We start from the raw sequence: 12,009 nt of genomic DNA, 5'->3' as shown, positions 1-12,009 counted from the left end.
CTCAGCTTTTGGGTCTCCCAAGCCCAAGGGTTGGACCCAGGATGGGACAGGCACCTCCACAGAACCAGCCAGGTTAGCAGTGAGCGGGTCAGAACACGTCCCAGTGTGTTACAAGTAAATGCAGGAAGCAGAAGCCCACACCAGAGTGCCCACCCCCAATTCATCACTCCAAGGAAAAAAGGAAGCTTCAGATGTTAGAGCCAAAGATCCGGGCTGGCCACCAGGGGGCAGCTGAGTGCCAAGGAGAACAGCAGGAAGGTGCAGCTATGAGCAGAAGAGTGAAAGCTTGCGGTCAAGAGGTCAAGCAGGAGGTGGGGAGGGTCTGACCTCTACTCGGGCCACTGCACTAAGCTCCCACATCTGATAGGCCACCTGCGCTGCCTCCGGGAAGAACTGGCCAGCAGCACTGGAATGGGTGGGGTTGGGGAGAGGACAGGAGGGAATGTCACCGTAGGCAACACTCCACATGTGTGACACACAGCACACATGCAAACACACACACTTTAAGTAAATCCACCAACCTTCTCTCCAGCCTATGCCTCACCCATTCACCAGACCCCTCACTCCATTTCTGAGGACCTGCTACTCTCTCGAGAGTCCCTGCAATGCTGCCTCTGCCCAACAGCCTTCCTGGCCACAGGTCCCAAGCAAGACAGCATTTCTTCAACCCTTCAACATCCCCTTTCTTCCTCATAATCTCAGTGATCCCTGTTTGAGTCTCTCAAACAAGTCCGTGACCAGCATGCAGACACACCATCTCTGCGCTCCTCTGTAGAGCAGCTGGGCACACCAGGTGTCAGCAAGTGTCTGCCGAACCGAACCAGCCTGTGGTGCTCACCAAAGCGTAGCCGGAGGTCTTGTGGCCCTCACTTACCTGGATCCTCATGAGCCCCAGAAGGGAAATCTCAGTACCTACAGTTCCCCTCCCAGCACACCAATCTGGTCAAGTCACGCTCCCACTGCCCTGAGGAGAGGTTCAGAAGCCAGGAGGAGGCCCCCGGGCCCTGCTCCCCTCCTGGTCCCATCTTAGTTCCCAGCACTCTACAAAAGCACAGCCTCAGTGATGCAAACGAACCGGGCTGTGCCCTTTTATCCCCGGGCCTTTCCTCCATCCCAAGCATTCTCCCCAGGCCCCATCTCCACTGCCATCCTCATGAGCTTCCTCCTTGGGTCTCAGCCCCATCATCTCTGGGAGCCTCATCGTCTCCGGGAGTCTGGGTGATGCACCTGCAAGTCTGTCAGAGGCTCGTGTTCCTTCTGCATCACAGGACTGCCCCGTATCTAAACCCTGGTCTGTGTGCCTTCCTAGGTCACCAGGTGCTTCCTACAGAGGTACTTAGAACAAATATGCTGAGTAATGAGTAGTGAGAGCAGACGCCTGTACTTTTGCCATTGAATGGATGAGAAACTGAGAAGCAGCTATGAAGTAGCAGGTCCTGGCCCACACCCCCAGACTGACTTTCCAAGAGCAGACATCTCCATGTACGAGAGGTCATGCTCAAGTCCCCACATGCAGATACTCAGACATTCACCTGCGTGGAGCTCCTGGCTGGGAGGAATCCCCAAGCTCACCCAATCCATCCATTAGGATGAAGCCAGGACAGGCCTGGCCTGCCACCTCCCGAGGCCACGCCCCCAGGCCCAAGAGCCACTTACTCGTCATCTCCCCCACACAGCTTCAGTAGAGCCTTCTTGTATTCCCCAGACGTGTCATTCTGGGGAGAAGGGGAGAGAGAAAGGTTACCTTTCCTGCAACCCTGGGCTCCTCACAGACAAAGAGGGGAGGTTCCGCAGACTAAACATTTCTTCAGAGTAGCCCTGGCTCTCGTCCTCTCTGGAGGAGACTGAGACCGCCAAAGAGGGGTGTGCTGGGAAGTATTTAACCACTGGGTCTCTGAGGTGAAAAAGCCCCGATTGGCAGCATTTGCCAATTTCTGTGGTGTAAACATTTCTGACGGACAGTTCCAAGCTACCAGTAAGATTTCACTGGCTGTGAAATTAGGAAGAGATGGACGCCCCTTGCTCTGCTCGCTGAGCCAGAGGGAGCTGACTGGCCACCAGGAAACCCCCAGCCCACGTGGACACAGGGCTCTAGGAACAGAAACACTGGGAAGCGCAAGAAACACTTTGAGAGACATGGCCTGTTCTGTATCCCTCTTGGAACCTCATAATGGGCTGAACATCTCAAAAGCTGTGAGAAGTTCTACAGATAAAGAAACTGGCTTATCTTTGCTACTTCTAGCTTTTCCCAAACATTCTCTCATGGCACCTATGAAATTCCTCGTTAGAGACACACTCTGGAGAATGAAGCTGGAACTCAGAAAGCTCTCTCACACTCACCCCCAAAAGGGAGGGAAAAAACAACTCTACATCAGTCTCTTAATCAAGTCTCGTCGAACTAGACACACCACAGTCACCAGCGGGCCAGGGCCAAGGGGTCCCAAAGGAACTCTGCTCTGTGTCCTTCAGCGCCACCCCTTCCTCCAGGAGACTAAACTCTCACCGCCCTGGGGCTGGAGCCCTCACCCTGGGTGCAGCCTGCGGGCCCTTCAGCACCCAGCCCTGCTTCCTCCACAGACGTGCCTCACCCACCTCACCTCACCCAGGCGCCGCCAGACACTTGCTTCTCTGCCGAATGGCCTTCAATTCCCTGACTGCGCCACAAGGCAGGGGCCCCTGGAGTTCCCTCGGGGCTCCAGCTATCTAGGCCAGCTGGTCCCCAGCCCGGGTCTCTGCAGACCGCCCCGGGCCCTCTGTGTGCCCCGCCGGCCCTGCTCACCTTGATCATACTGTACAGGGACTTCTCATACTTGGTCCGGAAGATCTCCCGAATGTCCAGCATGTCCAGCTCGCTACGGGAGACCATGATGCGGATCAGGGTGTTGTCCCGAGTGCCCAGGCCCTGGGAGACAGGTGGGTTTGGGGGGACGGGGAGTTGAGAGGAGGCTGGAGCGCCGACGGCCCCCAACCTAGTTGAAAATACAACTTTCCTAATAAAACGTCACAGTGAAGGACGAAAGCAGCAGAACACGGCCATTCCCTTCCTGCGTGTCCCACCTGCGTGTCCCTCCACGCTCCGCCTTACGCCATCCCCACCCTTGCTTTCCCTGTTTCACCTAGCTTTGGACCTCTGAGCCACACATTGAATTTTTGGCTTGCATATTTTTTAATTTTTTATTTTAGAGAGAGGAAAGGAGGAGGGGGGAGAGACAGAGAAAGACAGAAACATCGATTTGCTGTTCCACCTATCCACACATTCAATGGCTAATTCCCATATGCGCCCTGCCCAGGAAATGAACTCGCAACTTTGGGGCATGGGCACAACGCTCCAACCCACTGAGCTACCAACCAGGGCTAGCTTTGCACGTTTGGGATCTTTTTTAAAAAAACTGATTCAAGAGGGAGAGGGTGTGGAGGAGGGAGAGAGAGAGAAAGAGAGAGGTTCACTGTTCCACTTATTTACACACTCACTGTTGCTTCTTGTATGTGCCCTGACCAGAGATTGAACCTAAAACTGGGTATTTCGGAACAACGCTCTAACCAGCTGAGCTACCTGGCCAGGGCCCATTTTGGACTTTGTCACTAGGCCACTGTGTATTTATCTTTCCTGCTACTCCTGATGGACACCGAGTTGTTTCTAGTCTCTTCCTAACACGGGCAGAGCTGACGGGTGACCCTCCTGCTTTTACCTCCTCCTGTGGCCCCTGGCGACCAACGCCTGTGCTCACTCACCCTGGGTGCTATGGGAATGTCACCGGTTTCTGTGAGGCCTGCGGATGAAGTCCTGGGAAGCGGCGGTGTCGGTGTGCCCAGAGTGAAGCCACTGGGTCACGAGGGAGCACCATGACCCTCAGCAGGCAACGCCAGAGTGCGTTTCCCTTACTTATGTTCTCTCCATATCAATGTTCCAATTAATTAATATTTTTAAAAAGTGTGACTTCCAACCCTCAGGTGGCATGGACCGGGAGCTGGCTGTCACAGGGCAGGTGTTTGGTGGGAGCTGTGTGACCACGCAGCGTCCCAGGCTCTGGAGCTCACCGGGACAAAGGGCCCTCGCCCCGACCTGTGGCCGGACCTTGAAGGCTCCCGTTGGCCAGTGGCCCATAACGACTTGCCCGCGAGTCCCAACAGTCCTGGCGGAGGCCCCCCTGCCCAATCTCATTCCCGTCAAACCCATCACGCACCTTCATGGCCTTGAAGAGCCTTTCAGCAAAATACTCTGGGGTGCTCCGGATGCACTTCACTGAGGAGAAGAAGAGCCCGTCACCCTGGCTGCCTCAGCAGGAGGATGGGGCGACCTGACCCCTCCTTCTCTGTGTTTCTGCCTTTGGGGGCTACAAGTTCAAACCCAGGAAGAACTCTGGCTCCTGATAGCCTGCCCCCTTTTATCCCAAACACAGGGGATAAAGAAATGAGGATATGGGCCTGTTATCTGGGCCCTTTTAAAGGTTAAACCCTGGACACAGCGCCCGGCACACACCACAGTACACGCTCCACAAAACCTGCTCTCCTGGTCACTATTTCCTGACCCCGGCCCAGGGTTCCTTCCTCGCCCTCCCACAGACACCGGGGGCGGGAGCAGGGGAAACTCAGTGCCGGGGCGAGACTCCCCGCCTCCCCCACCTCAGGCGTGCTGCGCTGGCCACACCTTTCGAGTTCACTGCCCACCGGCTTCTCGCCTTTCCTTCTCCATACCACGGAATTCCCCTTTTCCATTCTGGCCTCTCGTTCCTGGGCCAGGACCCCACACACCCTCGGAGCCCCAGAATGCAATAGCAGGACGTACCCACGGCCAGCATCAGCTTCTCAAAGTCCCCGGACAGCTCCCCTCTGATGCTGGCTTCGATGGGCTTCCCTGTGGTCTTCAGATACTCGTCAAACACTGGGTGAGACAGAGAGTCGGGGACCTTGGGAATGCCCCCACGCCACTGAGGACAATCAGGGACATCAGAGGGGGAGGACGCAGGGCCCGGAACGGGAGTGCCAACATGAAGGTAGGGCTGGTACTCTGGGAGGTCACGTATGTCACCAGCCACTGTGCCGTCACACTGCATGTACTGTGACAGGCTGTGTACACCTCAAGCTCCAATAGGAAGACAGACTGGTGTTCAGGTGACGAAGCCCAGCATTGTTAATGACGTTGGCGAAGGACCACACAAACCACGGTCTAATAAAATCAGGACTAGTTTTGGTTGCTGCAGAAATAGTTGCTGTGCTCCACTAGTAGAAAAGGAAAAGAGAACGGACTTCTTGGCACACCCCAAGGGGCAGCTGTAGGGTTTTCTGGTGCTTACCCAACCGAAGATGCTGCTTGCTGCGATTTCCCAAAATGTAAATGAACTGGGCTTCATCTGTTCCCCATTTGAGTTCCCCAGCCTCGTACAGGTCCTGAAGGGGAAGAGTGGGTGCTAACTGAAAGAGGAAACCTCAGGGGATAGGAATCTCTGGCCAAGCCCCTCAGGATTGATGTTAAATCCCTGAACATGCCATGCCAGTAACTGGTGGCCTCAGGACCTTTGCACTTACCTTCTGCCCTTTCTTCCTGGGAAAACTACTCAACCTTCCCTATTTGTTCTCAAACACTTCCAGATGCCCCCCAACAGAGCTGTTTCCCTCCATCCCTCTCTCTTCTAGCCTCCTATAGCTCTGTTTGTTTATAGCTCTGATCCACTGCAAAATACAATGATTTCTTTCTATGCCCGTCTCTCCACTCTGACATGGACTCCTCCAGGACAGGGACTATGTCTCAGCATTCTCAACATCTGCCCCCGCAGCACGGAGGCACACAGTGGGGCTCCAAACAGCCGGAAGGTATAGTGGGTCCAGGGAGAAGGTGTTCCTGTGATTAATACAAGCCTGTCTCTCCTAGAGCTGATTTTGTTCATTAGCGATTCCCCAATGCCTGGTAGAGAGTAGGTATTCAACAAATACTAACAAACTGAATAAATGAAAAACTGATGAAAGCTCCAAAATACACCTTAGCAACTTTATGTAAGTTGTGTACCTTGGAAAGACAACATAAAACCTTTTCTTTAGTAAAGCACTGCATAAATGACAGCTGTGAGCCAGTTATTTCTGGCGTTCAACGCAAATTACTTTGCCTCCAGCCCTTCCCCAGCCCCAGCCCCCGTCAGGGCCCCCTCACTGTGCCTTGGGATCCCCATGGGGCTTGTTACCTGCACGTCCTGCTGCACCAAGTCCTCGCTCACTACATCATCCTCTTCCCGGGTGCCCTGGGCAGAGAGACAAGGGACACATGGTTCCAATACCAGAGCCAGGGGAAGGCCTGGGGGCCAGGTGGGGGGACAGGGAACACTGGGAAATCCGTGGCAGCCCACGAGGGTCCAGGACCATCGAGACCGCAACATCTATTTAGTTTGGAATTGCAGTCCCTCCCCCAGCTTTTCCCTGTATCCTTAGAGCTGGGACCAAATGGTGGAGTCCTTCTAGGTGCCCCCATCCCAGAGGAAGCCAGAGCCTTGCACTGAGAACATCGCTGAGGACAGGGCCCCTACCACTACTTCTGGCATGGCCCATGATGCCCCCAGCGATGTCACAAAGGTCTGCCCTTGTGCTTTCTAGTAGGGGCTCCCATACTTTCACCCCAAGAATTCACCAAGCAGGATCTGATACCTGGGCCCTCCGATCTGACTGAGCCCATGAGCTGAGAAGGCACCAAACCCCACTGGTATTCGTTGCTCCCCCCAGGCCCTCTGCCCCAGGTGACAGAGGAGGACACTTACAAGGGACAGGGGGCCAGTCCTACTGGGCTCAGTGGTTATTTGGGCAGAGGTCAAGCCTATGCTTGCTTCCTCTTTCCCCCAGGATTGCGCATTTTGGAATCTCAAACCCTGGTTCTCTTTGGGACAGAGCCAGAGCAGACAGAGCCGCAGGCTTACAATCCGTGCCACACTACTGGCCCGCTGGCCTCAGACATTGGCAAAGCAACATCCTGGACTCTAAGGTACAGGCTGGAGCTCTCCTTTCNCAGTGGTTATTTGGGCAGAGGTCAAGCCTATGCTTGCTTCCTCTTTCCCCCAGGATTGCGCATTTTGGAATCTCAAACCCTGGTTCTCTTTGGGACAGAGCCAGAGCAGACAGAGCCGCAGGCTTACAATCCGTGCCACGCTACTGGCCCGCTGGCCTCAGACATTGGCAAAGCAACATCCTGGACTCTAAGGTACAGGCTGGAGCTCTCCTTTCCAGAACGTGCCCTTTGAAAATGGGGGCACAGGTCATACTTTCCCACCCCTTAAGTTTCTGGTAATTCTTCAGCTGTTTAATATAGGCAGTGGATCGTCATGGTAATGGCAGGAAGAGAACTGGAATAAAGTGGGGAGGGGGAGGAAACAAAGAGGTGGCTTGGTTTATGCTCATGTATAAAGCGTCCTAAAGGTTGGTCCTGGGAGCTGGCTTGAGACATCTCAATGCCTATGCCCACAGGGTCGGCGGTCCCAGAGACGGCCACGAGACTGGACAGGCAGGCGTGAAGCGGCAGGCGCAACCTGCTCTCTGGCGCACCCAGCCATGCAAAGGCAGGCCTGCTGTGGCTGGACTTGCAATTATTCAAAAGAATCCAGAAATCTGGTTTTCTTTTTTAAAAAAAATATTTTATTTATTTATCTTTAGAAGGGAAGGGAAGGTGAGAAATACCAATGTATGGTTGCCTCTCGTGAGTCCCCTGCTGGGGACTGGCCTGCAACCCAGGCATGTGCCCTGATTGGGAATCAAACTGCGATCGTGTGGTTTACAGGCCCGCACTCAATCCACTGAGCTACACCAGCCAGGGCCAGAAATCTGGTTTTCTAACAAAACCTCCCTATTCGCAACTAAATAAAACTAATGTTTTATTTTTTTAACCTATTGCATGGGAAAACAAAGAGAAAAATCCCAACTCAGCAGGCTGAATTCAGCGGAGGACCCCGGCCTGCAGCCTCTTTGTGGCCTATTTCATGTGCTGCTTTGGGGGGAGGGAGGAGCGGGAGTGCAGGCCGCCCCAGGAACGCCACAGCCCTGGGTGGAGAGGACAGGGGTGTGTGCGGAGAGAGGCTACTCCTGGGCACAAGGGGGAAGGGTGTGTGCAAAGGGGAATGTGGGGTCACCTGTCTATGCAACCCGGGGTAACAGAGCAGACACCTGGACACTCAATTCTACACCAAGTGAGCCAGAGGGAAACCATCTCAAGTTCAAGGATCAAATGGGCAGAGGGGGAGGGATGGCCACAGTCTATGAGGACTTACACCCAAAGAGCCACCAAGAAGCCCCTCACAGGCTATTGCGTCTGTGGGGTAGGGAGATGCCCACAGCATTCTGCCTGCACTTGGTGGAGAGCTCTGGGGAGGGCTTAAGTGGACTAACCTGGAGCAGGACCACAAGCATCTTCTGGAAGTGGCCAGACGTGTCACCAATGACGTCAGCCTCCAGGTCTCGCTCGTAGGCTGCAAGGTTGGAACACAAGCTCTAGTCCCGTGCCCGGAAGACCCCGGGGATCCAGGAGGAAGACCCCTGCTGCCCCCAAAGGGTCAGATACTGGTTACAATCCCAGTCTCCAGGACTGCCACGGCGAGAGTCCCTGCACTGATCCACGACGGGGTATGATGGAATCTGTCCCTTTCTCTGTCCCTGCCGGTGCCGCCCTCCTCTGGGCACCACCACCGCTCACTGACTGGATGGCAGCTACGGCCTTCCGACTCTCCTCTCCAGGCCTGCTCTCACTCCCTCTCCAATCCACAGCAACGGGGGTGACCCCCTTAAAGCCCACATCTGATCGCGGGCTCCCCTGCGTCCCGCTGGACTTAGAATGAAACACACCCTCTGCTTCTCTTGGCCTACAGGCCCTGCGCCCAGCCCTCTGTGGCTCCGGCCTCAGCCTGGCTACCAGGCTCATTTCTGCCCCAGGACCTTTGGACTTGCTGGTCACTCTGCTCACCAGGATCTCCTCCCCACCCTCTATAGTACTGGCTCCTTCACATTTCCTCCCAAGACAGGCTTTTCCTGACCACCCATCTGAAGCAGGTCCTCCCCAGTCAAAGTCTGATTCTTACCTCGTGTGTCTCCTTCATGACAACCATGTCCTCATTGTATTTACCTGTGTGTTGTCAGCACCCCACATTCTCCCACTAGTCTACAAGCCCTAGGAGCAGGGACTGTTTGGGTTTGCCCATCACCACAGCCTGAGAACCCAGCACACTGCCCAGCACAGCATAGGCGCTGGGTTGGCCAACATGTCCATTACTTTTTTTTTTATAAAATGAAAGACACATTTTTCATCTTCACCAATAACTTGGTTGATCTGGGTATTTGAGTGTGTCGGCTGTCTCCCACAACTGGCTTTAGTGGGCAGAGGCCAGGGTGCTGCTGAACCTCTGCCCCCCACGCAGAGGAGAGCACCACCGCATAGAGTTATTTGGCCACAATGTCAGGAGCACCAAGAAACTTTGCAAACCACCTTTGACATGTTTGGTCAGTCACAGCGCCTTCTCCATACACCGCATGTCTTTTTGGAATTTTAGCTGTGTTTTCACCCTTCTTGAAATAATAAAGCATAATACACCAAATGTTGCATATTTTCTTCCATCTTCAATATTAAAGCGGCTGCACAAAAATTCACCAATTAAGCTTTTTTAATGCATGCTGACATGATAGCCATCACAGCACAATCTAACAAAACTGTTTTGAACAATGTTAAAGACAAGCACTACCAAAGCCACTGCACAGAAAAAAACGTAATGGACCTTTTGGACAACCCAACGATTATTGGACAGACAGGTAAACAGATGAAAGGGAGGGAGGAAAGGAGGCGGCTGAATAGGTTCTTAGGTCTCTGTCGTTGCAATCACCCCCATTTCCTATCTAAAAATCCTCTGCAGCCCCTCCCACCCATCTCACCATCTTTGTACGCTGCTACCAGCTGGTGGATCTGCTCATTGGTCCGGGAAGCCAAGATCTCAATGAGGCACTTCTCATCAGTGCCAATGCCCTGGGAGAAGAGAAGGAACACCTGAGTCAGGCAAGGGCAGGGATGGGAGGTGGCCAGACGCAGGCTGGAGTCCTGGAATGGCCAGAGCAATGAAACCCGCAGCATTTAGGGTGCTCCTATAGCAGCTCACAAGCACTGTTTGGGAATGCTGCCCTGAGAATCAAAAGACATGGGTTCTAGTCTCACCTCTATCCGTAGCTTGCTTTGTGGCCTCTCATGAAGAAACTGTCTTTCTGGGTCTCAGTTTTCTCATCTATAACATGAAGATGCTACTAGTTGTTCTACAACCTTACAGGGAGATGGAGAAGGCAACAACCTCTCACATTGCTAAGTTGATCAGTTTATGAAACAAATTCATGTCTAATAGCTCATCTGAGGCAACGATCATAGGACTTTATCAATTCTAAAATGCTAGGTGCATCGAAGGGCTTTTGCTCTCTCCCTGCTTCCTTGGGGGACCCACAACCCCAGGCAGACCGTGCCTCTCTGCACACCCGAGCAACCTCCCCAGCTCTCCTGCCACGTCCTCTCCGGCTGCAATGACCTTCCCACTCTGATCAACCAAATCCTCTCCAGGCTTCCGGTCCCAGCTCGATCCTCTCATCTTAAGCCACCCTGTGCCCAGGGCCTGCCCTCCAAACCGCCCTGAGTACACCGCTGGCCTCTGGATGTTGGAAACAGTGTGTTTCCATGTCCTCACAGGCTGCTTCCTCAGGACTGGAAGCTGCTGGTGGGGCGGTCTGGGCGAAGGGCTCCCGTTCATGGGGTCTGCCTCACACTGACAGCTGTCCCACACCTGTCCCCCTGAAGGAGACTACAGTACCCTCTGGGACAGGGTCTGGGCAAGCCACCTCTTGAAGCAGGGCCCATCCACAGGTAGACGCAGGGCGCACTGCATACATGCGGGAGAGGCCAGAACCTCCCCTTAACCACGCCCACACCCTCAGCACACACAGACTCCTGCTTCTTACGGAGAGAGCGTCTTTAATTTCTTTGGCATCACTGTAGGCAAGTGGCCTCATCAGACCCACAATCAGCCGCTCAAACTTCCCGGTCAGCTCATACTTCAAGTCCGCGATGAGGTCCTGACGGGGCCGGGGGAGAAAAGAGAGATTATAATAAGAATTACATTTAATGAGCACATACTCTGTACAGGCTCTGGGCTAAGGAATCTCATTGAATTGTCACTCTTGGAGGTGTGTGCCATCATCAGCCTGAAGAAGAGGCAGGCTTAGAGATCGCTGGGCACCTGCCCAGAGTCACAGCGCTAGTGGGTGGCAGGGCAGAGTTGAAGCCCACAGCGTCCTGCCTCTTCCCTACTATTGCTTATTTACTTGTCTGTTGTGTCTCTCACTATGTGGACATCCAAGGGGCTGACACCTCCCTCCTCCCAGGTCTGGTTCACCCACGGAGCCCCAACACCCCGCACAGTGCCCGGCACACGGCAGGTGCTCTAGACAGCTCGTGGCTGAATGGTCCCTGACTGAAGGGAAGAGAGAAGGAGGGGCCAGAAGTGCCAACCCAGAGGCGGACCTGGAGCAGAATACTCAGGAAAGACCCCGAAGGGACACACAGGTGAATGAACTCATTCCCCAGCCCCACACGCCTGACCCCGGGTTGCCATGGTTACCTTGCCATAGAGGGACTTGTAGCTCTGGGAGACCTCCTGCCTCTGCCTGTTGCTCCGGGAGGTGATCAACTCCAGTATGGCCTCCTTGTCACTGCCTGGAAGAGGAGAGGGCATCCGTCACCCTACCCCTACCTGCCTCCGGGGAGCCCACCTGGGCTGCTCCCTGCCATCCTCAGCCTTCGCCTCTACTCACGAGGTGGTGGCATTGCAGAGGAGGACCTGTGGGGATGGTCAAGCCCCCACTAAGAGGGGTCATAGCGCACACAGGATGTGACCTCAGAGGGCCCACCGTTCAGCTCCTTATCACATAAGTAAGGAAACTGAGGCCCAGGTGGGGGGCAAGGACTCACCCAAGGTCTCACAAGGAGCCTGGCTTAGAAAAAATTCAGGTGCCCTAACA

The 12,009-nt window shown here is 54.4% G+C and overlaps 1 protein-coding gene across 4 annotated transcripts in view; it reads right to left on the bottom strand.

Annotated features, from left to right (window-relative positions):
• Positions 1–12,009, bottom strand: part of ANXA6 (annexin A6) — a 50,452-nt gene that overhangs the window by 20,210 nt on the left and 18,233 nt on the right. For all 4 annotated transcript variants that reach the window (XM_037044864.1, XM_037044867.1, XM_037044866.1 and 1 more), the window contains 11 exons: positions 11,610–11,704; positions 10,951–11,064; positions 9,889–9,979; positions 8,359–8,438; positions 6,177–6,233; positions 5,295–5,388; positions 4,787–4,882; positions 4,185–4,243; positions 2,780–2,902; positions 1,657–1,715; positions 328–406 (listed from right to left, as the gene is read on the bottom strand). In XM_037044864.1, coding sequence (XP_036900759.1) covers positions 328–406; positions 1,657–1,715; positions 2,780–2,902; positions 4,185–4,243; positions 4,787–4,882; positions 5,295–5,388; positions 6,177–6,233; positions 8,359–8,438; positions 9,889–9,979; positions 10,951–11,064; positions 11,610–11,704 — 947 coding nt within the window. The remainder of the gene's footprint in view (positions 1–327; positions 407–1,656; positions 1,716–2,779; positions 2,903–4,184; positions 4,244–4,786; positions 4,883–5,294; positions 5,389–6,176; positions 6,234–8,358; positions 8,439–9,888; positions 9,980–10,950; positions 11,065–11,609; positions 11,705–12,009) is intronic.

Source organism: Sturnira hondurensis, unplaced genomic scaffold (assembly GCF_014824575.4).
Source record: "Sturnira hondurensis isolate 20B ecotype Veracruz unplaced genomic scaffold, ASM1482457v3 Scaffold0004152, whole genome shotgun sequence".
Classification (NCBI taxonomy): domain Eukaryota; kingdom Metazoa; phylum Chordata; class Mammalia; order Chiroptera; family Phyllostomidae; genus Sturnira; species Sturnira hondurensis.
Note: the sequence above shows the minus strand (reverse complement) of the source record. Positions and strands in the feature narration are given on the sequence as shown.